Here is a 25,834-nt window from a genome sequence, read left to right as displayed (position 1 = left end):
GGAATTACAGGCCAGTGAGCCTAACATCTGTGTTAGGGAAATTATTGGAACAAATTCTGAGGGACAAAATTAGTCTCCACTTGGAGAGGCAAGGATTAATCGGGGATAGTCAGCATGGCTTTGTCAAGGGTAAATCATGTCTGACAAATCTGATTGAATTTTTCGAGGGGGTGACTAGGGGGGTGGATGAGGGAAATGCTGTGGATGTGGTTTACATGGACTTCAGTAAAGCTTTTGACAAAGTCCCGCATAGGAGACTGGTCAAGAAGATAAGAGCCCATGGGATCCAGGGTGCCTTGGCGCGTTGGATCCTAAACTGGCTGAGTGGCAGGAGGCAGAGGGTGATGGTCGAAGGTTGCTTTTGTGACTGGAAGCCTGTGTCCAGTGGGGTACCTCAGGGATCGGTGCTGGGTCCCTTGTTGTTTGTGATCTACATAAATGATTTGGATGAGAATGTAAAAGGTATGATCAGTAAGTTCGCAGATGACACGAAAATTGGTGGGGTGGTAAATTGTGAGGAGGAAAGCCTCAGGCTACAGGACGATATAAACGGGTTGGTCAGATGGGCGGAAAAGTGGCAAATGGAATTTAACCCTGAAAAGTGCGAGGTGATGCATTTTGGACGGACAAATAAGGCAAGGGAATACACAATGAGTGGTAGGACCCTAGGAAGTACAGAGGGTCAGAGGGACCTTGGTGTACATGTACATAGATCCCTGAAGGCAGCGGAACAGGTAGATAAGGTGGTTAAAAAGGCATATGGGATACTTGCCTTCATTAGCCGAGGCATAGAATATAAGAGCAGGGAGGTTATGATGGAGCTGTACAAAACGCTGGTGAGGCCACAGCTGGAGTACTGTGTGCAGTTCTGGTCGCCTCACTATAGGAAGGATGTGATTGCTTTGGAGAGGGTGCAGAGAAGATTCACCAGGATGTTACCTGGGATGGAGCGCCTCAGCTATGAAGAGAGGCTGGACAGGCTGGGGTTGTTTTCCTTGGAGCAAAGAAGGCTGAGGGGGGACCTGATTGAGGTGTACAAAATGATGAGGGGCATAGATAGGGTAGACAAAGAGGAACTTTTTCCCTTAGTAGGGGGGTCAATAACAAGGGGGCATAGATTCAGGGTAAGGGGCAGGAGATTTAGAGGGGATTTGAGGAGGAACTTTTTCACCCAGAGGGTGGTTGGAATGTGGAACTCAATGCCTGAAAGGGTGGTAGAGGCAGGAACCCTCACAACATTCAAGAAGCATTTGGATGAGCACTTGAAATGCCATTGCATACAAGGCTATGGACCAAATGCTGGAAAATGGGATTAGACTGGACAGGGATGGATGGGCGGCGCAGACACGATGGGCCGAAGGGCCTCTTTCTGTGCTGTAAAACTCTATGACTCTAAGTGGAAGGAGAGAGGACAAAAAGGTGATGACCTTGCCATTACTGGCCAGAACGAGGTCGGCGTCTCCAGTGGCCACGGGACCAAGCATCCGGCTTGCCACAATCCTGTGGACGTGCTGCTCAAGATCGCTGAGGGCTTGAAGGTGAGGCCGCCCTCCACCGGTCCGTTGCTGCTGTCTCCTATTATGAGCCAGATTGGCCTGCAAGAAAAAGGACGGCGTCTGAGCAAATATGTAGCCATGATCTTGCCTGAAATGCCTCCCATGGTTGAATAGCCCTTACTGTATGCAGCCATGATCTTGCCTGAAATGCCTCCCATGGTTGAATAGCCCTTACTGTATGCAGCCATGATCTTGCCTGAAATGCCTCCCATGGTTGAATAACCCTTACTGTATGCAAAGTGTGGAATGTGCGTGTGTGTTTGATGAAAGGGCCATAGGTGTTGGATGAGTGGGCATTGGGGCTTTCAAGACCCTCTGGTCATAGTGAGGTGGAGATGGAGGGATGAAGCGGTTCTGAAAAAAGGCACTCACCCTGACGACCCGAGTGAGGTCGTTGAACTTTTTCCTGCATTGCACATGGGTCCTAGGCACCATGCTGCTTGAGGTCATTCTGTGAGCCACCTCCCTCCACGCTTTTCTGTATTCTCTTGGCAAAGGCCTCCTGCCACTCTCTGGGTACAGTAGAGATCTTCTGCGCTCCACTGCGCCAACCAGAGCCTCCAAGGCACGCTTGCTGAAGCGCTGTGCTCGCTCCCTGGCCCTCTCCATAGTCCTTGGCTGGGAGATTTCGCCACGGGTCTGTCCAGGCCGAGATTCCAGGCTCCAGTGAGCAGGGTGTGGCTGCAGAGCAAGATCGACCCTCCCCTTTAAGAACTGACCGGCGCCAGTGTGTCTGTGTTCAATCGCTAACTGACAGCACCTGCGCTGCGCCTGCCCTCTGAGGTAGCGCCTCGCTCCTTGGCCTTAGCGCCTTAAGAGAGTTGTGTAGCGCCTGATTTAGCGCTCCAATCGCCTCCAGGGGCGAGAAAGGCGAATTTTGCAGTCGGCGGCGATAATTTGCGCCGGGCGCTAAACTTTGCACCCGGCCGATATTCGCGCCTCAAAATGGGCGACACCGAATTTCTCCCCCATCAAGTCTTTCACACATTATTACGGATTTCAGTGCTTTATATCCCCCTTGCTGTTGTCTTTGAGAGTGAGTGCTATAGAAACCGGGTTCAGCCAAACTGGTTCACAGAATCCACTGCAGTTCCACTGGTGGCAAACTGCAAACTCGCTGAGATCGCTCCCAGCTTGAAAATCAGCAGTGTGAACACACAGGCTGGGCAGGGGAACAAGACATGCCGTTCATTTTTGTAAGAATAAAAGTTACGTGTAATTGTGCATTCTCCGGCCTATTTTTAACTGACGCAGATCATTGTTTCGCATTCTCGCTAACTGTTGGTGTCATTCCTATTGGTGTTGAAGATGCAACGCACTGAGGCACAGCCAGTGCAGAGGACACAAGCGAGGAACTTATGTTAAATCTTTGTAAATCACTGGTTCAGGCCTCAGCTGGAGTATTGTGTCCAATTCTGGGCACCAGACTGTAGGAAGGATGTCCAGGCCTTGGAGAGGGTGCAGAGGGGATTTACTGGAATGGTACATAGGAACAGGAGTAGGCCATTCAGCCCATCAGTTAGATCATGGTGGATCTTTATCATGACTCCATCCACCCGCTTTGGCTCCGTAACCCTTAATACCCTTGCCTAACAAAAATCTATCATTCTCAGTTTTGACATTTTCAATTGACCCCTAGCCTCAACGTCTTTTTGGGAAAGAGTTCCAGATTTCCACGACCCTTTGTGTGAAGAAGTGCCACTGATGAGGGACTTCAGTTATGTGGAGAGTCTAGAGAAGATGAGATTGTTCTCCTTAGAGCAGAGAAGGTTAAGGGGAGACTTAATAGAGGCGTTCAAAATTATGAGGGGTTTTGATAGAGCAAATAGGGAGAAACTGCTTCCACTGGCAGTAGGTTCGGTAGTCCGAGGACACAGGTGTAAGGTAATTGGCAAAAGAACCAGAGGGGAGATGAGAATTTTTAAAATTTTGTTATGATCAGGAATGCGCTGCCTGAAAGGGTGGTGAAAGCAGATCCAATAGTAACTTTCAAAAGGAAATTGGATAAATACTTGAAAAGGAACAATTTGCAGGGCTATGGGGAAAGAGCAGGGGAGTGGGACTAATTGGATCGCTCTTTCAAAGAGCCGGCACAGGCACGGTGGGCCAAATGGCCTCCTCCTGTGCTGTATGATTCTATGAAAAGGATAGTTTCACTACAGCTTGTTTCACTTCAAATCCGCAATGGACTGCTACCAAAAGCTTGGGGGAATCTGACAAAGGGTCAAACTCCCAAAACATTAAGCTATCTTTTCTCTGTTAGATGCTGACCCATCTGCTGTACAGTGCTGTCATTTTATGTCTTTAGTGGGCCAGTAATTCCAGTCCCAACGCGTGAGTACGGACGGGGTACTCACGCGTGGGCCCGTTGGAAGTGCCGGATTTCAGCATGCACAGCGCATGCGCGGGAAACCGGCATTTCCTCTCCATCGAACTAAGGGTTTCAGAGGTCCAATGTGTGCGCGCAGGACTCTGCGCACACACGTTGAACTTCCTTCTTTTTGACAGGTTTGCCCGTGTGCAAGGGCCTGAACTTTTTACACATATAAAAAGGAGGCGTAAGGAGTGGATTCTTGAAGGTAAGTGGTCTATTATTTAAAATTATTACATTTTTTCCACAGCTTCATTGTTTTTAAGGACTTTACAGTAAGGTAAGTTTATTTTTAGACCCAATTTTTGTAAAAAATTATTTTTTTCAAAAATGTTATTAATTGTTTTAAATAGTTTTTTTAAGTTATTTATAGTTTATTTAATTATTGGGATGTTTTTTAACATTTTAATTAAAGTTAAACTAGTCTTTTGGGCGCCCGTACTTTTCATGAGTTTGACAGTCTTTACTATCAAACTCATGAATGAGTTTCCCCTCCCCTGATTGGCTGCAGAGTGCTCACCTGATCCCAGCCGGCACATCGCACTAACTACGCCGCTGGATCAGGTTAGCACATCGCGCCGACATCTGAACCGGGCCAGTGACAGGAAATGCAAGCAGGCCCGGGCTTCAGATGTCGGCGCGCAGGGTGAGTGCAGATCGGGGGCTTGCACGCGCGGCAAGCACCCGATCCTAATTTCTGGCCCAATGTATTTGCAAAAGTTGAATTTCAATGTTACCAGAGATTTGAGACTGCTTCTTAAAAAAAAAAAAACTCGTGAATCGTGACCACAATTCATTACGATACCTTTTAAAGTGTTTGAAAAGTTTCAGGCACAGGTGGATGAAGACCTGGACTTTTTGCCACGTTCCCTCTGGCTGCTAAATAACAGTGTTGTCTGCTTTGGTGTCTCCTTGTTGCTGCCGTCCGCAGGACTTGCAAATTGAACGCGAGAGAAGCACGTACAATATCTCGGGTGGCTGCACCTCCTTGGCCGTGGTGTTTCTGATGGGCAAGCTGTATGTAGCAAATGCTGGGGATAGCAGGTAAGACCAACTTCGCAAGCGTTATCTCTCTGTCCTTCAACAGTAAAGGTGACGTGGAGGGGTTTCACAGCAAAGACCATGTTACACACTAAATGCTGTCTTCTGTATCAGAAGTGCCCTCCTATCTAGGATCAAACAGACAAATAATTATGGGGGCAATTTTAACCCAACCCACTCCATTGACTTCAATGAAGAGTAATATCAGGCCAGGTGTAAATCCGGCATTCCACCCGATCCTGTGAATTTCCCATCTGGTGAGCCGAGTTAAAATTACTCCCGTAAGATTCTGTCCGCTGGCGTTCTGCAGCATTAGTTTCTCTCTCCGCAATTAGCCGGGGGAAAAAAAAACCACCAAGGGTATCGGAGAAATCTATAAATGATGGAGATATTTTTCAGCTGTGCTCACGATCCTAAAACAAGCACATACAGAATATTTAGTGATGTCGTTTAATTATCGACTTTCAAATTAGCTGATGCATTGCTAAGCGCCATAGTTGTCAATACCGTCGTTCAGAATTATCATTGCCTTCTGAGGCGTGTATCACAATTTCTACAGCTTCTATTTACCAAACCGAATTTAGACAAGTTTGCAGATACTGGGCGTAATTTTTGACTTTGGGTAAAGCGGGTGATGGCGAGTCGGCTGCCCGTTTTACATCTCTCCCGGTCTTTATTTCCATTGAAGTCAGTGGGGGGGAGATGTAAACTGGGCTGCCAATTCGCTATTGCGCTATCGCACAAAGTCAACATTACCCCCACCGAGTGCAGGAGTTCAGTGAATCTAGTTAATCCGTTGCCGAGATGAATTCCATTAACTTGAAATGTCAACTTCTGACTTCATTATATGTTCCAGTAATGAATTGTGACTCTCTCTATAAACAAGAAGAGGTTTGTGAAAAGCTCTCTTGCACTCCATAATGATGTCTTTGTATTTGTGTGCACTGTGAGTAACTCGGTGTATATTATATTGTACTCCCCCCCACCCAACCCCAATTTTTAATGCCAAATTAATAGTGCACATCCATAAATTATTTGCTTACGGAATTATTTATATTGGAGAGTCTTTGGACAGGTTGCATTCCAGAGACACAAAATTATGAAAAGGCAATTCAGTGACTGTCAGGGGAGGTCTTGCCATGTGAACCCTTGGAATGTAGTTTAGATGATAAATCATTTTAAAAACTGACTAGTGATACTAATGGTGTGGCCATGTTTAATTGCATCATTTACAGTCCTATTTGGAAGCCTGTTAAAGCGACTGGTGAAATATTTCTCCCAATGATAGTGCCATTTAAACTCTCTCACCGTACCAAAATGATATACCCCGAGTTTGAATGCAATACCATCAAAGTGAACAAGAGGCCCAGGAAGACCAAGGAAGCGCAGTTTACATCCGCTATATCAAGAGTGACTTGTCACAGGAAGGGTTGCAGATGACTGAAGCGGCCAGGCTAGTTCAGAACCAACAACATGAAGTGAATTCAGCATCGCTGCTCAGTTGACGGATGGGAATCTAGTAGTAGTTGTAGTACCATCAAACTCTAAAATTAGTTCCGATTATTTTTACGATGTAGCTGTGATTGTTTAGTTTAGAAATCACCAACTTTCATTTATGTAGCACCTTCAACTTGGGGGGTGGGGGGAAACACCTCGAGGATCTTGTAGAGGAAGAAAGGAATGGAAGCTGAGCCTTTGTGAGGGAGCTGGGAGGGAGGGGGGAAGAGGAGGAGGAGGGAGGGTGGAGGGAGCCAAAGGCTTGGTTGAAGAGTTGGTATTAATGCAGTTGGTAATTATGGGGGTTTTAAAAGGCAGAGAGTGAAAGAGAAATTGAGGGCTTCAGCCACACCCTGCTCGCTTCTGCCCCTGCTCACCCTCCAACTCTAGTCATTTTGCAGCTTTCTCCCATCTTTCCTCTTTGCTCTCTCAAAGCTCAGCACTTCCATGCAACCCAGCTCTTGCTCCCATGATCTCCGATCCACCCAACGCCTGACCAGGAGGTGATGGTTCAGGCAGCTCCGTGGATGGTCTCTGTTGTAAAGATGATGAAATCTCTCAGCTCCATCATTTGCTGATAGAAGTGAAGGTTTAGGGGTTTTCAGGAGTGATTTTGAGAGTTAAAAAAGAGTTATGGCTTGTCCTAACCATCCAGGATAATAGTAAGATGATTTGGCCATGGAGACAGGGACAATCATGCTTGATGTGGTCAAACCAGATTTGGCGATGGATGATGAGACCAATGAAGTGTCAGATATGTTCTTAAGGATGCAAATGTAGGAACTGTACGGAAGGGAAGGGAAGGGAAGGGGTGGGAGATGGTCAGTGACTTGGAGGGGATCTTGGTGGGGGTGAAGTCATCAAAGGCTTGAACTAGAGATGAGCATCCTGGTGGCAGCCACAGGCGTGTCCAGGGCCCAAAGTCAGAGTTGGGGGGCTGAAACAGAATGAAGCACTGTGTCCCCAAGTAAGAGGAGGTCCAGGATAGGGGCGAGAGGGCAACAAAAGCCAGCAAGGCCAGCAGTGAAACCGTGCTAGAGCCTTTGTAACACACTCCAATCTAAATGCAATTTGGTGGATCTGATAACTTGATCCTTAGCACTTTAGGCGATGGGGCCATGCTGAGGCCTGTTCAGCCGCTGATGAGCTAAGCACTTGCTACAGTGCGAAGTCAGCTGCGTAGTTGGTGCATGGAACCTGTGCAGTAAATGTGCACAATGCACGTTAAGGCCCCATTTCCTATTTAAATCAGTCCTGCTCCCCATAATGCAGGATGAGCACCTGAGTCGCACTCGGGCAATGAGGGGGGGGACACTGGATGGAAAATAAGGGGGCGGGACACTGGATGGACAATGAGGGGGAGGACACTGGATGGACAATGAGGGGGGGAGGGACGCTGGATGGACAATGAGGGGGAGGGACACTGGATGGACAATGAAGGGGAGGGACCCTGGATGGTTTCAAAATTGTTTCTGGCATTCCAGTCGGATCACCCAGCTCGCCCACCACCGCATAGTTTGGGCCTTAGAAGGCTGGCGTAATCCTGACGACACCCTGCATTCCCTTTCCCGCCGCCCCCCAACCCAAAAAAAATGTTCTGCTGCAATGAATCTGCTAACAACCTTTTACAGGCTACTGGCACTGGAACTCCTGCCCTCCGTCCCGTCTCAGGGGCTGCTACCTGGGGAGATCGGCCGCATTTTTACCGCCAGAGTAGTTAATGCTGAGCTGCGCTGTAGAACCTGAAGTGTAGACAGTACTGTGACAGACAGACTTGTAGTTTAGTCCATAGCAAGACTGCATTATGGGCTCCTATGGATAAAACTACAAGTGTTGTCACGTACAGTTACACCTTCAGGTTCTACAGCGCAGCCAGCATTAATACTCTGGGGTAAAAATGCGGCCGATCTCCCCAGGTAGCGCCCCGAGAGGGAGGAGGGCCGGGCTCACGGAGAGCAGCCGGCACCCCGTGGTGGTGGAGGGGGGGCTTCACGGGGGCCGGGGACGGCGACGAAAATACCCCCCCGACCCCAGCGGACATAGCGTCTGACGGTAAGTCGGGGGGGCGCCACCCAATATTACAGCCGGGGCGCGAGGGAGGCACAGCGATGACATCATCGCCGGCGGCGCAGTGCTGCGTGGCGCTAATGGTTAGCTCCGCCGCTAACCTCCTGCTGAATTTCGTGGGAGGCGTTAGCGGCACCGCGCCCAGGCGCTAGTTGATTTGCGCCCCATTAACGCCCTCAGGGTGCTAACGGGAGGTGCAAATCAACCAAATTTAGCCCCCTCTAGATTCGACACCACATTACCTCATCCAGTAGCTTAGCCCACCTGCTGATATAATGGCATTTTTTTTTTCCCCTGATCATGAATTGTGTATGTATTATATGAAATTATAAATGCCTGTGTTATTTTTGACGGCAGGTCGGGAACCCGCTGTCATCTCGCTCCCACGCACCTTTCCCCCAGGCGCATCTGTCATTGCGGAGCCAACCTGACCTGCAGGGGCGGGCGACCCACTTCAGATGATTATCGGGTAGTTTATTGGCACGTAAGAGCCTTTACCGCCTACTTTTTAAATTTCCCTGCATGGCCACGGGGTTCTCGCAGCTCGGGAACCACGTCTGTCAACCTGAGGCGGGAGTTCCGTGGCCATTGCTCCAGCTGATTACTGGACAGCATGGAAAACAAACCAAAATAAAAACATGTTGACTACATCAGCTAACAGATTGATGGGGATCCTGTTCTACTTGAAAAGCTACTGGTAAATGTTAATTCAGAAATTCCTGAAGGGACGTGAGTGCTGAAGGCTCCCCTCCTATCTGGATGGTGAGGGAAATACATTTTTCACTGGCCATTCTCGGCTGTTGTTAATTCCAACTCAACAGTAATTGCAGTGAATTGATCGGCACTATAAAAAATGACAAATAACATTTAAATAAATGTTTGTGCTGTTTCTGGTCAGGTTTTTCTCTCGGTATACTGTGATTGTCCAGTTACAGATTAAATCAAGTCATCAACCGTAACAATTTCATTCTCATCACTCATTCCACTGGTTCAATTTGCTTTCAGTCCCTGAATATAACTAATTTAATTTTTCAGTCTGAGACTTTGGGGGGTGAATTTCTGCGGAGGTTCTCTCACTTGTCCATTGTTAACTTCAACAGAAGAGATGCAGAAATCCCAGAAACATATTGTAAGCAGCACTTACACTGTTTGTCAGGGTTTCCGCAGCTCTTCTGCTGAACTTGCATAAGATTGCAAATCCACCCCTTTTCAGTTACATTTAAAATCCGCTTAATTTTATGTATTACCTATACACACACATCTTTTATTTGTACCAGTTACTGATACAAAAATCTATAGATTTGTGACTAAAGCACCAATAAATTCCCAATTAATGTACTTTTTAATTATGTTCTTGATCGTATTTGTAGATGCCGTTATAATATTATTTAAATATTTCTTTGTCACTTGTATACAACGTTTATTATATTGTTGTACAGTAAAGATTCAACACCCACTTTGTTAGATTAAACTTCAAATGTAATGTGGCCATGGTCCCTTTAAAGAACCTGGCTGAAAACGCATCATGAATGACGTCACCAGACCCACTCCATCTTATTGGGCCGGGTAACGCGCTGGGCGACGCTTAGTAGGCCCCATTAAAGTAAGTTAATTTTCAACAGCGGGATCGAGCCAGCAGCGGGGTCGCAACCTGCCACAGACACCGCCCGCACCAGACCCGCCCAGGTAGGCAAAATTCTGGCCTTTAGTTCAGTCTTCAGTTCAGATGGTGGCCACATAAGAACATAAGAATTAGGAGCAGGAGTAGGCCATTCAGCCCCTCGAATCTGCTCCGCCATTCAATAAGATCGTGGCTGATCTTCGACCTCAACTCCACTTTCCCGCCCGATCTCCATATCCCTTGATTCCCCTAGAGTCCAAAAATCTATCGATCTCTGTCTTGAATATACTCAATGACTGAGCCTCCACAGCCCTCTGGGGCAGAGAATTCCAAAGATTCACCACCCTCTGAGTGAAGAAATTCCTCCTCATCTCAGTCCTAAATGGCCGACCCCTTATCCTGAGACTGTGACCCCTAGTTCTAGACACTCCAGCCAGGGGAAACAACCTCTCAGCATCTACCCTGTCAATCCTCTTCAGAATCTTATACGTTTCAATGAGCTCACCTCTCGTTCTTCTGAACTCCAGAGAGTATAGGCTCAATCTGCTCAATCTCTCCTCATAGGACAAACCTTCTCGTCCCAGGAGTCAATCTAGTGAACCTTGGTTGCACCCCCCCCCACCCAAGTCATGACTTCTGCTATCAAGGATCCGAATCCTTTGATGGTATTGCAGCTTATAATTCATTCTCAAATATTCTACATTATATATGTGGGACCTATTGCACACGAGAGGCTCCATTATACATGGACCATGGTCAGTAAGCTAAGTGACTCCCAGGATATGTGTCTCCTTCACCTCTGCAGCTTAAACACTGTGGGGCTTTTTAGATGCACTGTAGCACATTAGGAGAATTCCCCTTGAGAAGCCTGCAGTACTTTGACAATTTACACATCGATGTACAATGTAATGAATGAAGTGGACCGGTAGGTAGTGCAATAGGCTACCTGAACGAGAGGTGAGCTCATTGAAACGTACAAGATTCTGAAGAGGATTGACAGGGTAAATGCTGAGAGGCTGTTTCCCCTGGCTGGAGAGTCTAGAACTAGGGGTCACAGTCTCAGGATAAGGGGTTGGCCATTTAGGACTGAGATGAGGAGGAATTTCTTCACTCAGGGTCGTTAAGCTTGGGGAATTTTGCTTAGTTCAGTGTACTAAATTGAATATTACACCAAATTGATATTTTGTAACATTTGCTTTATGCAATACAGGTTTGTATTATTGGGAAGTCTTCTGCAACAGCTACCATTCATCAGATAACCTCCCAGATTCCACCTTTTACAACTTGCAGCTCATCCCTAACTCCACAATCGCTCGCCACACTACGGCCGGTTGGATACCTGGCTTTCTGTCCCACCATCTAAGTCATTAATAAATACAGTGAATCGTTGAGTCCACAACACATCCCTTTGGGACACCACCAGTCACATCCTGCCAATTAGAGTACCTGCCCATTATCCCTACTCTCTGTCTCCTGTCGCTCAGCCAATTTCCTAACCAGGTCAATAATTTGCCTTCAATTCCATGGGCTTCTACCTTAGTTAACAGTCTCTTATCGGGGACTTTATTGAATGCCTTCTGGAAGTCCATATGAATAACATCCATAGACATTCCCCTGTCCGCTACTTTAGTCACCGCCTCAAAAAATTCAATCAGCTTTGTCAGGCATGACCTACCCCTATGGTTCACTTAGATACATACTAGCCTGCAGTCACAAGCATGTTCCCATTAATTTGCATATGTTCCAAGTTGCTGACACTTACAGACTTCTGTTATTGTGATTTACAATCTATCTGTAAACCGCTAGGAACAGCTCATTCCAAAACTCCAGGCCCACCAAGTTAGAACAGGATGGACCAATGGATAAGAAATATAAGCCCAACTAGGGCACAGTTGCCCGGGTATCGTGGGCAAGATCGCCTGGGCTGCGGGGCAGGTGGGCCTTTATTTCAACACACTTGTTGGAGCTGTTTCTAAAATATCACCTGAATCCCTGATATTGGGTGATTGCCTGCCAACTCGGTCCTTGGTACCGTAATTGTACTTCCGTAGATACCGGGTACGAAATTGAAAGTTGCATAATTGGCCGTGACAGTCCAGAGTCATTTTCAGGAACGTTTCAGAATCTTGGCACAGTGCCACTCACACAAGATTATTTAACTTCTTTATTATCTCATTACCGTGGGGTTATTGGAGAACACTTGACATGTATTACTGAGAATTTGCAGCACAATATTTATGATACGTGGAATTATGTAGAGTTGGGAATGAGTAATGCTAGGTGGGAGTAAATAATAACGCCGAGGCTTAATCAACAGGTTCTTCTAGCAATAGATTCATAAACAATGAAAGCAAAGCTGCCACATCTGAAATACTAACACTATTTGTAGCCAGATATTAAATGTTTATCAGAAACGGCATATTGAGATTTAAATGAGCATCTCTTGCTACTAACATAAAGGAGTACGTCAAGTCTCTCGTAATGTGTGTTGGCAAAAAATGTTTTGTTTTTTGACAGACTCTACACTTCATGACTATAGTGCGCGCTCTCCCATTAAGTTTTAAATAAAAACAGAAAATGCTGGAAACACTCAGCAGGTCGGGCAGCATCTGTGGGGAGAGCAACAGAGCTAGCGTTTCAGGTCGATGACCTGTCGCCATTAAGTTTTAATCGATCATGGGGCAAATTATACAGTCTCTGTGCCTGAAACTATTGAAATACCCGGGTGGGTGCAGTGAAGAGGGGGAAATTGGCCAGGGAGAAACATATGTCCCCAAATGGAGCCCACCCAATTTTTCTGTCTACTTGATTTAATGGATATAAAAATTGGGCATCTGCTGTTCTCTCTCCAGTTTTCCTGTATTCAACAACAACAACTTGTATTTACATAGCGCCTTTAACGTAGTAAAACGTCCCAAGGCGCTTCACAGGAGTATCATAAAAAAATGTTTTGATGCCGAGCCACATAATGAGAAATTAGGGCAGATGACCAAAAGCTTGGTCAGAGATGTAGGTTTTAAGGAGCGTCTTAAAGGAGGAAAGAGGAAGAGAGGTTTAAGAAGGGAATTGCACAGTTTAGGGCCTAGGTAGCTGAAGGCACGGCCACCAATGGTAGAGCGATCAAAATCATGAACGTGCAAGAGGCCAGAATTGGAGGAGTGCAGATATCTCGAGGGGGTTGTAGGGCTGGAGGAGATTTTACAGAGATAGGGAGGGGGGAGGCCATGGAGGGATTTGAAAACAAGGATGAGAATTTTAAAATCGAGGTGTTGCTTAACCGGGAGTCCCAGAAATTTGTGTCGGATGCTTCCCGCGGGTGCAAGCCCCCGACCTACACTTAACTAGCGCGCCGGCAGTTGAGGCCTGGGCCTGCGTGGATTTCCTCTCTGTGGCCCGGTCCAGCTCCCGGCGCGCTGTGCTTGTGTGTCCCAGGGGCGTAGTTAGTGCGATGCGTCCGCTGGGATCACGTGAGCCATGGGCAGCCAATCGGAGGAGGGAAAAGCCCATTCATGAGATTGACAGAAAGAACTGTCAAACTAATGAAAACTCCGGGCGCCCAAAACAGTACTTACCCTTCAAATAAAAAAAATTTTAAATCACACTTTTTAAATAAACTATAAATAACATTAAGTAACTATTTTAAACATTTGAATTTAAATTTTTTGAAAAAATAATTTTATAAAAAAACGGGGCTAAAAATACACTTAAAGTATTTAAAAATAATAAACCTGTGGGGAAAAAAAATTCTAATTTTAATGAATTGACCACTTACCTTTTAAAATGAAGTCCTTACGCCTGGTTTTTAAATGTGTAAAATGTAGAGGCCTTCACGCATGGAAAAACCTGTATATAAAAAAAAAAAGGAAGTTCAACGCGCACGCGCAGACTCCCGCGCGCACGCGTTCGACCTCTGAACCCCTTCGTTCAGAGGATCGGAAATGCCGGTTTCCCGCGCATGCAAGAAACCGGCACTTCCATCGGGTCCACGCGTGAGTACTCCGTGCTTACTCATGCGTTGGGACCCGAATTTCTGGGCCAATGTATTCGCTACGCCCAAGCACAGGAACAGGAGAATTGGCTCCCTAAGCTTCAAATGGCCGAATGATGTGACGGTGGTGTATACACTTCCAATGTATTCACGTTTATGGTATTTAAGACAGAGATCGATAGATTTTTGGATATTAAGGGAATCAAGGGATATGGGGATAGTGCAGGAAAGTGGAGTTGAGGTAGAAGATCGGTCATGAACTTATTGCAGGGTGGAGCAGGCTCGAGGGGCCACATGGCCTACTCCTGCTCCTATTTCTTATGTTCTTATGTATATTATGATCGTTAGCCAGAACTGTACTTTCATTGTCAAATCGTGAGTGTTTAAGAAAACTAAATCCAAATTTTGCATTTGAAGTCCAGCTAAGCTAGCGAACACCAGTGGATCACCAGATTCTTCTTCTTTGTCTGAATATTCCAACTCATTCTGTTTCAGGGCCATTATTGTTCGAAATGGGGAAGTCATTCCAATGTCTTCAGAGTTTACACCAGAAACCGAACGACAGAGGCTCCAGTACTTGGTAAGAGAGAGTTAAAGTAATACTATGTGTTTATACAAAACATCATCGGCAATATATAATAATGAGCTTGTGGGAAATCTGTCTAATCTGGTCTTGAAGCTGTGTGACTGAGCAATTAATAGAAATTTTTGGCTTTTTATAATACCGCATTGCTTCGCGTTACTTTCAGGAAATTTACATTTGTTCCTTTTTCATTCGGGTTTCAAGTAACCTTGGCCTCAACTGGATGCAGAGAAACTTCAGTATGATTTGGACAGGTTGGGTGCTTGGGCAGATACATGGCAGATGCAGTATAATGTGGATAAATAGGAGGTTATCCACTTTGGTGGCAAAAGCAGGAAGGCAGATTATTATCTGAATGGCAATAGATTGGGAAAAGGGGAAGTGCAACGAGACCTGGGTGTCCTTGTGCACCAGTCGCTGAAGGTAAGCATGCAGGTGCAGCAGGCGGTTAAGAAGGCAAATGGTATGATGGCCTTCATAGCGAGAGGATTCGAGTACAGGAGCAAGGATGTCTTGCTGCAGTTATACAGGGCCTTGGTGAGACCACACCTTGAGTATTGTGTGCAGTTTTGGTCGCCTTATCTGAGGAAGGATGTTCTTGCCATGGAGGGAGTGCAGCGAAGATTCACCAGACTGATACCTGGGATGGCAGGAATGACGTATGAGGAGAGATTGGGTCGATTGGGCTTATATTCGCTGGAGTTTAGAAGAATGAGAGGGGACCTCATTGAAACTTATAAAATTCTAACAGGACTAGACAGACTAGATGCAGGAAGGATGTTCCCGATGGCGGGGGAGTCCAGAACCAGGGGTCACAGTCTAAGGATAAGGGGTAAGCCATTTAGGACTGAGATGAGGAGGAATTTCTTCACCCAGAGAGTGGTGAACCTGTGGAATTCTCTACCACACAAGGCAGTTGAGGCCAACTTATTAAATATATTCAAGAAGGAGTTAGATATATTTCTTAAGGCTAAAGGGATCAAGGGATATGGGGAGAAAGCAGGGACAGGGTACTGAGTTTAGATGATCAGCCATGATCTCATTAAATGGCGGAACAGGCTCGAGGGGCCGAATGGCCTACTCCTGCTCATATCTTCTATGTTTCTACCTTCATAAAATAGCAACCAGGCTACCACTTCAGTGCGGGCCTGGGGAAGTGCTGCACTGTTGGAGGTGCTGTCTTTTGGATACAATGTTACACCGAGGTCCTGCTCAGGTGGATGTCAAAGAACTCGTAGCACTATTTGAAGGAGAGCAGGGAGTTCTCCAGTATCCTGGCTGGATTTCGCTCTCATCCAACACCACCAGAAACAGATTAATTGATCATTCATTTACTGTTTGTGGGACCTTGCTGTTGGCGAATTGTTTGCTACATTTGCCTGCATAACGACGCAAGAACATAAGAATTAGGAGCAGGAGTCGGCCATTCGGCCCCTCGAGCCTGCTCCGCCATTCAGTAAGATCATGGCTGATCTTTGATCTCAACCCCACTTTCCCACCCGATCACCATATCCTTTGATTCCCCAAGAGTCCAAAATTCTATCTATCTCAGCCTTGAATATACTCAATGATTCAGCATCCACAGCCCTGTGGGGTAGACAATTTCAAAGATTCACAACCCTCTGAGTGAAGAAATTCCTCCTCATCTCAGTTCTAAATGGCAAACCCCTTATCCTGAGACTGCGACCCCTACTCCTAGACTCTCCAACCAGGGTTCGCAACCTCTCAGCATCTACCCTGTCAACCCCCCTCAGAATCTTATATGAATGAGACCACCTCTCATCCTTCTAAACTCTAGAGAGTATCGGCCCAATCTGCTCGATCTCTCCTCGTAGGGCAACCCTCTCATCCCAGGGATCAAGCTTCGTTGCACCGCCTCTAAGGTAAGTATATCCTTCCTCAGATAAGGAGACCAAAACTGTGCACAGAGCAGTGAGAGAGAAATGAGGGAAGACAGAGGAGGAGACTTGGAGAGAGGGAGAGATAACAGAAGGAAAGAGACAGAACAAGAAAGAGAAAGGTAGTGATGGAGCGATAAATAGAGACAAAGATAGAGAGACAGCGAGAGATGAGGGAGAGAAAGAGAGACAAGATGGAGGGACAGAGGGATAGTGATTGTGTGAGAGAGAGAGACAAGAGGGAGCGACAGAAAGAGAGACACCAAGAGACAAATTTAATGCAGAAAAGTGCGAAGTGATACATTTTGGTAGAAAGAATGAGGAGCGGCAATATAAGCTAAAGTTTACAATCCTAAAGGGGTTGCTAGAACAGGGAGACCTGGGGGGTATATGTGCACAAATCGTTGAAGGTGGCAGAGCAGGTTGAGAAAGCAGTTAAAAAAGCTTACGGGATGCTGGGCTTCATGAGTAGAGGTATAGGCCTAGAAATTCAGTTGCTTGCGCCAGCCGGTAGCGCCTTAGGAGGAGGAGATGTTGGGCGCTAGGTGGCTAGCGGCTGGGCGCAGCGCGATCTGCGCCTCTCCCCAACTTCACTCATGATTTAGCGGCGGCGCAAAGTCTTTGCGCGCGCAGATCCTGACGTCATTTCCTCGTGCAACGCCCTTTGTGCGCCCCAAACCGGAAATTCAGTGGCGACGCCCTATTGGGCGCCTGGCGCCCCTAGCGACTGGTAGAGGGGAATGGTTCTCAGTCGATGCGGGGCGCGGGGGGCGCAAATTAAAGGGCACACCTGCACTAGAAAAGGCTGCCATTTGGCAGCACTCCTTTTTGAGAGACGGATCTTTGCAGAGAGACAAAGGTAGAGAGCTTTCTGCTTTGGCTCAACACTCGGACAGGTACTTGTGGCTTCAGGCCACAGCTTTCCACTTGTCTTTGCCTTCAGTGTCATATCATTGTTTGCAAACATATAATGGGGGCTGCAATGGGTGCAAACGCTGGCCTTCTCCATTGCATCCAAAGGGCTCACAGACGCCGTGAGAGAGTGGCAGTCCTGGCTAGACGGAGAGGGGGCAACAGGTGTCGGGAAAGGAGGCCTTACCCACCCAGGGTATACCGCCAGCAGTTCTCCTATCTGAACACGTCTGACGAGCAGTGTGTTCGGAGGCTGCAATTCCGAAGGGCGGTGGTCACTGAGATCTGCCACCTGCGTGGCGGTGATCTGCAGCCACATCTGAGGAGCAGGACGTCTCTGTCGGTGGCAGTGAAGGTGACGGAGGCTTTCAACTTCTATGCCACTGGCTCCTTCCAATCCGCTACTGGGGACATTTCCAACATCTCCCAGTTCGCCGTGCATTGCTGCATCCGCCAGGTGACCAATGCCCTTTTCACAAGGAGACGTCAGTTCATCTCCTTCTCTATGGCCCTTGTCAAGCAGCAACAGCGTGCAATGGGCTTTGCAGCATTCGCGGGCTTCCCCATGGTGCAGGGCGCCATTGACTGCACGCATGTGGCTTTGCGGGCACCTCTGGAGAATGCCGAGGATTACCGCAACCGGAAGGGCTACCATTCGCTCAACGTTCAGCTGGTGTGTGACCACAGGCAGCTCATCCTAGCTGTCAATGCCCGCTTTCCAGGCAGCAGCCACGATGCCTTCATCCTGCGCCAGACTTCTGTGGCAGACATGTTCCAGGCCCAGCCTCACCCACGAGGATGGCTTCTCGGGGGCAAAGGCTATCCTTTGTGTACCTGGCTGATGACCCCGCTCCGTGCGCCCAGCACCCCTGCTGAAGAGGGATACAACGACAGCCATCAAGCGACCAGGAACATCATTGAGCAAACAATCGGCGTCCTGAAGCAATGGTTCCACTGTCTGGATCGTTCCGGTGGAGCCCTACAATATTCGCCGGAGCGAGTCTCCCATTTCGTGGTCGTGTGCTGCATGCTGCACAACCTGGCTATCCGCAGGACTCAGCCACTGCCACCAGAGATTGGAGGACCACCTGAGGAGGAGGAGGAGGAGGACCAGCACAGGAGGGAGGCAGAAAGTGCAAGGGCCGCCCGTCAGCGGCTTATTGAACGTCGGTTCTAGGCCCCCTCTCAGGGAATGGCTTGTGCCAATGTCACCAGATTAATGTAGCCGCTCCACAAGCCCTCAGCCGAGCAGGGCAACCAGGACTTGCAAAAAAAAAAAGCATGCACAGTGCGATTTAAGAACATTTATTTCTTGGAAACCTCTGCCCTTCCCACATTACAAACTCATGGAGAGAAGCCCCCTCCAAAAACACAAAACAAACAGTCTCGGCCTTACAAAACAAAGAAAGACACCAGTGTCGGCCTTACAAAAACACAACTACACCAGTCTCGGCCTTTCAACAAACACAAAGCATTTGGCCAGACCTTCTACTTTTTGCCCTGCGAGGGCGATGCCTTTCGCATCCGTGACTGGCCCCTGCCCGCCCTGCAGCTCCTCCTCAGTGGGACCCCAGTGGCTGCAGCAAGGCTGGGGGAAGGCTGCTGAGGGTCAGATGGCGAGACGCCAGATGCCCTTGGGGGTCGGCCTGCACCAGCTCTGGCCCTGGAGGGTCCGGCTGCTGACTGCTCCAACTCTGCTTGGGCGGCAGCAGTCTGTCCAGCGGCTCGTGGCAGCTGCAATGGCAGAGTGGCAGTGTCGGCTGCAGGAATGGTGCCAACCTGACAGATCGCAGTTACTCCCTGGTCGCCTGAGACATTGGCACTCGCACGGGCCAGCACGGCAGCATGCGCAGCAAACAGCTGAAGAACAGACTGCTGGGCTGCTGCTGCGCGGCGAGTGCCCTGGCGATGCCTGGCCGATCCAGCGAGGGTGGCAGCAGTTACTGCCCGTGTGGCTCTGGTCTGTGTCCGCATGACACCAGCCAGTGAATGAACGGCACGACTGAGCACTTGGCTCGAAGCCGCCTGTGCTGCTGCGAAGTCCTGTAGACTCCTGGCCTGTGCTGCACTGAATTGTTCCAGACTCCTGGCCTGTGCTGCACTGAATTGTTGCAGACTCCTGGCCTGTGCTGATCCGAATTCCTGCACACTCCTTGACAGAGACTCAATGGAGTCAGGCATCCTTGCCACTGCAGCCATGAGCTCAGTGTGCCTGCGCTCAGCCTGGACGGCCATTTCCTCCAGGAGCCGCACCTCCTCTGCGCTCACCGTCGCAGGACTGGAGGCCGCACTCACCCTCTGGGGAGAAGTCCGCCGAGCTTCCCCACCCCTCCCGCGTTGCTGCAGGCCGCTGGGCCCTGGAGCTTCACTCTCCTCCGACCCTTCCCCCCGGCTCCCCTCCAGGGAAGACGTGTCCCCTTCATCGCCATGGGCTGGCGCGGCTGAGGGTGGCACTGATGGGCCGGCTTCCTCTTCCTCTTCCTCTAATTCGGAATCGCTGACAGTGGCAGCTTGAGGGCCCGCCTCCTCACCTGGCGATTCACCATCTGAAAGCAGGGAGGCACAAGAGTTGCTTTAGAATGAGGACAGGGCGGCAGCGAGGGAGGCATGAGTGCTGCCATGCACTGCATTGGTCGGACAGTGGGAAAGGATGCTGATCTGAGGCGCAAGTGGAAAGAGAGAGGTCAAAAAGGTGATGCCCTTACCATTGGTGCCCAGAACAGGGTCGGCATCTCCACTGGTGACGGGGCCAATCAGCCGGCCTGCCATAATGTGCTCCACACGCTGGTCCAGGTCGGAGAGCTCTTTGACGTCAGGACGGCCTCCCCCGGTCTCTCGTAGCTTCCTACGGTTGTGCGCCACCTTGGCCTGCAAGAGAAAGGACGGCCTCTAAGTACAGTGTGAAGCCCTGATCTTGTCTGCACTGCCTCCCATGGTGGACTGGCCCTGACAGTGTGAAGCTCTGCTCTTGGCTGCACTGCCTCCCATGGTCGAATAGCTTGTACAGTGTGCAAAGTACTGAATGTGCAACTGATTTTCATGACAGTCCCATAGCTGCTGGATGAGGGCTGACCCTTAGGGCTTTCAGGTCCCTTTGCCCATAAACTGAGGTGCACATGCAGGGATGAGGAGGACACTGGAAAGGGTACTCACCCTGACAACCCGAGTGAGGTCGTTGAACTTTTTCCGGCATTGCACAGGAGTCCTGGCAACCACGCTGTTGGAAGTCACCCTGTTTGAGACCTCCCTCCAGGCTTTCCGGTAGGCGCTGGGCAGCGGCCTCCTGCCACCTTCTGGGAACAGAACATGGCGCCTGCGCTCCACTCCGCCAACCAGCACCCTCAGGTCACCCTCGCTGAAGTGCTGCGCTCTATCCCTGGCCTTCTCCATAGCCCTGGGCGTTGCGCAGACGAAGCAGAAGTGGTCAGGCCTAGCTTGAGGGGTGCAGGGCGTGGCAGGCAAACAAATCCACCCTCCCCCTTTAAGAGCTGACCGGCGCCAGAGTGTCTGCCGTCAATCAACAACTCGCCGCACCTGCGCTGCGCCCGGCCTCGGGGGTATCGCTCACGACCGCCGGCTTAGCGCCTAAAGATAGTCGTGCATCGCCTGTTTTAGCGCAGCAGCAACCTCTTGGGGCGATGCGACTGAATATCGGCGAAGGTGGCACGAACTTGCACCGGGCGCAAACTTTAGCGGCCGCCCGACTTTAGCGCCCCGAACGTGGCTATACTGAATTTCTAGGCCATAGAGTACAAAAGCGTGGAAAATATGTAAAACACTGGTTTGGCCTCAACTGGAGTATTGTGTCCAATTCTGGGTACCGCACTTTAGGAAGGATGTGAAGGCCTTAGAGACGGTGCAGAAAAGATTTACAAGAATGGTTCCAGGGATGGTGGACTTCAGTTACGTGGATAGACTGGAGAAGCCGGGGTTGTTCTCCTTGGAGCAGGGAAGGTTGAGAGGAGATTTGATAGAGGTGTTGAAAATCATGAGGGGTCTGGACAGAATAAATAGAGAGAAACTGGTCCCATTGGCGGAAGGGTCGAGAACCAGAGGACACAGATTTAGGGTGATTGGCAGAAGAACCAAAGGCGACGTGAGGGAAATCAATGACCGCACTCGAGAGTAATTTGAAGATCTGCAGCACTTTGGGACTGATGAGGTGCTATAACAATGCAAGTTCATTCTTTCTTCATCAGTTTAATCACCAACCCTTATTGTAGATAATTTGTCTTTGGTGTACAGGTGATGTCACTGTACCTCGCTAATGCTCTAATATTGATGGCACTTTGCATCTCATTCATTTCAGTGTGGGAAGGAAAGCTTGTTTAAAAATGACCTGTTTTTCATGCATGTAGGTCTGCAGTGACTGATCAACACCCAACACACTAAGCACACTTTAAATACGTTTGCTGGTTTAAGTGGGAAGGATGGTGGCGCAGTGTGTTGGTGTTCTGACGTGCTGCGCTATCAAGTGGGAGGTTGCAGGTTGGCACTTGCAATTCCTACATACCGAGCTCCCATCTCTGGAATAGTCACGGGTTTGTGGGGTGGGGGGGAGAGGTTGAGCAACAGCCACGCATTTTGCCAGAGGAAGTAATTGCAAATAATTTAGTGACTTCGTTGCAGGGATTCCGTGAAAAATGTCTCCGCTGGCGAATGCGTTGTGTGGATAGGAAGGGGAAAAAACTGAAAATGGGCCAAAAATACAGAAGTAATGATCTGCTGAGGACATAATGCCCTGTTTCCGGTGCCTGGATTGTCAGTCTCACTGAAATATATTCATTCCTGGGATGTGGGCATTACTGGCAAGGCCCAGCATTTATTCCCATCCCTAATTGCCCTTGAGAAGGTGGTGGTGAGCCGCCTCCTTGAACCGCTGCAGTCCGTGTGGTGAATTGTTAAACCCGTGAATTTTGATGTATGGTGTCCTTCAATAAATCGACAGAGACTGCAGAGGAACAATCAACAGGTGTTTACTGGATGCAGGTTACTCTAAAACTAAAGTACAGATCCCTACTCAGGGTTTATATACAGGTGTGGTCACTGCCGGTACTACAGTATACAGGAGCTGTAAAAAGTAGTTCTCCCCTTAAAGGTACATACACTACAATTCCTCCCCTTTTAGATTAACAGTACCATAACATTCATTTAACAATTAACACTTTTAACATGCAACATTAACTGCAAATAGTCCATTTATAAATTCAGTCTTTGGAGCGGCTTCCTGATCCTTTCTGGATAGCGCCTTTCCTGAGTGTCTTGCTCTTGGTGCGGAGGCGATTCTGGCCCCCTGTCGTCGGTTGGTTCATCAGCTTCCGATGCTACTGTTTCTGGGGTAGATGCTACCTGTATGTCGGGTTCATCACCAGGTACGCGAGACCTGGGGTTGACGCGTTCCTGTGACTCTAGGATCTGGTCGACATGGCGTCTCACAATGTTCTCCCCAACATCCGCTGTGTATATTAGTGGCCCCTGCCGTGTGCATATCGTTCCTGGTTGCCATTTCTCTGTTCGGTAGTCGCGGGCCAAGACTAGTTGCCCTACATTAAAGCTCCTTGTCGGCTTCTCATTGATGTGCTGGAATTGCTTATTCTTAACATCTCTTCGTACATTTGGTCTGAGCAAATCCAGACGAGATCTCAACCTTCGGTTAAAGAACATCATGGCCGGGGTCTGGTTGGTGACTGCATGTGTCGCATTTCTGTAGGCTAACAGGAAATTGTCCACCTTATGCTGCAGTGGAATGTCGCCATCGCACATGGCCCTTACTGCTTTTTTGAAGGTTTGTACGAACCTCTCAGCCAATCCATTTGTGGCTGGATGATATGGGGCGGATGTGTAATGCCTTACCCCATTCCTTTTCATAAATCTTCGAAACTCTTCAGACACAAACTGTGGTCCATTATCAGAGCAAATCTGCTCTGGCAAGCCGTTCCTGGCAAATATGGTCCGTAGGACTGCAATAGTTTTCTCCGTGGTGGTGGAGGACATTTTGATCACCTCAGGCCATTTCGAGTGCGCATCCACGGCTATTAAAAACATTGAGTCCATGAATGGACCAGCAAAATCAATATGCACCCGTTGCCATGGAGATGAGGGCCACTCCCATGGGTGTAGAGGGGCATGTGGTGGTGCATTTTGGACCTTCTGGCATCCTGAGCAGCTCTTTGTCAGGTCCTCGATTTGCTGATCGATCCCCGGCCACCACACATAAGCCCTAGCAAGGCTTTTCATTTTCACCCCTCCCAGATGGCCTTCGTGGAGCTCATTGAGCACTCTCTCCCTTAACTTGGGTGGAATTACCACTCTGGATCCATACATCAAGGTCCCCTGGCATACTGACAGCTGTTCTCTTCTGGATCCATTCACGCCCTAGTAGTGGTGGTCCTCCATCTGGCAATACATATAGGTCCATTTTTGGTGTTTCCTTGCCGTTGTATATCACGTTCACCCTTATTTTTCCTTTGGGGTAGACTTTTTGCCCCGTGTACGTCTTCAAGACAATCTCTGTATCTTTCAAGGGTATATGTGAGAATAGCCGCTTGTAGTCCCTTCAGTTTATGACTGTTAGGGCTGATCCTGTGTCCAATTCCATTTTCACTTGGACTCCGTCTATCTTGAGCGTGACCCAGATAGTTTGGTGATCCTCCATTTTGATTACATTATGTAGTTTCAGACAACCCAGCTCCTTGCTTCCGGAGTCTGTATCACTTTTCTGTTCGTCTGAACTACTCTCCGTCACCTTATGTACCTTTTTGTACTTCTCCTGTGGAGATTTCTTGCTGCTGGTTTTCTTTCCCGACCTGCAGACACTTGCTATGTGTCCTACTTTTCCACACTGTCTGCACACTTGGTCCTTGAACCAACAATCCTTATGGTTGTGTGTTGTTCTGCCGCAGCGATAACACTTCACTGCTCCATATGACATTTCATTTGTGCCATATTCTTGCGGTCTCCGTTGTATCTCTGCAGCGCCCATTGCGGCTGCTTCGTGTGATACTGCCATGCTGAAAGCCTTGTCCAGCATAAGATCCTTTTCTGATAGAAGCCGTTTCTGGGTTCCTTCACTTTGAAGCCCACACACAAACTTGTCCCTTAAAGTATCTGCTAGTCCCGTTCCAAACTGGCAGTGTTTCGATAGTTTGCACAGTTCCATTAAATACTCAGCATTACTTTCGTCTTTATGCTGGTTCCTTTTGTGAAACTTAAATCTTTCTGCTATCAGCAGCGGTGTGGGGTTTAAGTGGTCCTGTAGGCAGCACGGTGGCATAGTAGTTAGCACTGTTGCCTCACAGCGCCAGGGACCCGGGTTCGAATCCGGCCTCGGGTGACTGTCTGTGTGGAGTTTGCACATTCTCCCCGTGTTTGCGTGGGTTTCCTCCGGGTGCTCCGGTTTCCTCCCACAGTCCAAAGATGTGCGGGTTAGGTTGATTGGCTATGATAAATTGACCCTTAATGTTAGGGGGATTAAATACGTGGGGTTACGGGGATAGGGTGGGATATGTGTTGGTGTAGGGGTTACGGGGATCGGGTGGGATATGTGTCGGTGCAGGCTCGATGGGCCGAAATGGCCTCTATCTGCATTGTGGGGTTTCTGTGATTCTGTGATTGCCACTATGCTTTCAAAATCCTTTTCCACTGGCTTCTCTGAGGTTACTAGGTTTCGCAGTAAGCTGTACGTTTTTGCACCCATGGAATTCAACAATACCAGTGCTTTCCTGGCATCTGGCACTTCATTCGCCTTGCAGTACACTTCTACGCGTTCTATATATGTTGCCCAATCTTCGACTTCATTGTCGAACGCTGTGACACTGCCACTCTTCTGCATCCCTGGGTGTGGTTAGACTGGCTAAAAATGGCATCTCCCGCGCTCTCCCTTCTTCTCCGCCGGCTCAAAATGGCGTCTCCCGCGCTTCCTTTCTTCCCCCGCGGACGCTGCTCAGCCCTTGAAACCCCGGCCGCGCTCTGCGCATTTTTTTTCCCTCTCTCGTTGACGCCGCTCGGTCTTCAACCCCGGCTGCGCCCTGTGCGCTTTACCCTCTCTCTTACCCCCTCGACGCTGCTCGGCCTTTTTCTGTGCCGTCGGTCGGGCCAAAGCGGTACCTGCTGCCAGCCCGCTGCGCTGGATCGTCGCGACTGGGGAACCAAGCCCAGCTCTCCACAGCCTCCTCTGTGATGTTCAAGTCCTCTCCGGATGGCCGACGCCCGCATCGGCCGCCTTCTACAGAGTTGCAGGTAGGTTCGATTCGACTCGTCGCCACTGTTAAATCCGTGAATTTTGATGTATGGTGTCCTTC

The 25,834-nt window shown here is 48.8% G+C and overlaps 1 protein-coding gene across 1 annotated transcript in view; it reads left to right on the top strand.

Annotated features, from left to right (window-relative positions):
* Positions 1-25,834, top strand: part of ppm1h (protein phosphatase, Mg2+/Mn2+ dependent, 1H) — a 189,271-nt gene that overhangs the window by 125,133 nt on the left and 38,304 nt on the right. The window contains exons 4-5 of the mRNA XM_086009426.1: positions 4,859-4,971; positions 14,637-14,721. Of these exons, the coding sequence (XP_085865552.1) occupies positions 4,859-4,971; positions 14,637-14,721 (198 nt within the window). The remainder of the gene's footprint in view (positions 1-4,858; positions 4,972-14,636; positions 14,722-25,834) is intronic.

Source organism: Somniosus microcephalus, chromosome 16, assembly GCF_052327205.1.
Source record: "Somniosus microcephalus isolate GS21.2 chromosome 16, FLI_Smic_1.0, whole genome shotgun sequence".
NCBI classification, from domain to species: domain Eukaryota; kingdom Metazoa; phylum Chordata; class Chondrichthyes; order Squaliformes; family Somniosidae; genus Somniosus; species Somniosus microcephalus.
Note: the sequence above shows the minus strand (reverse complement) of the source record. Positions and strands in the feature narration are given on the sequence as shown.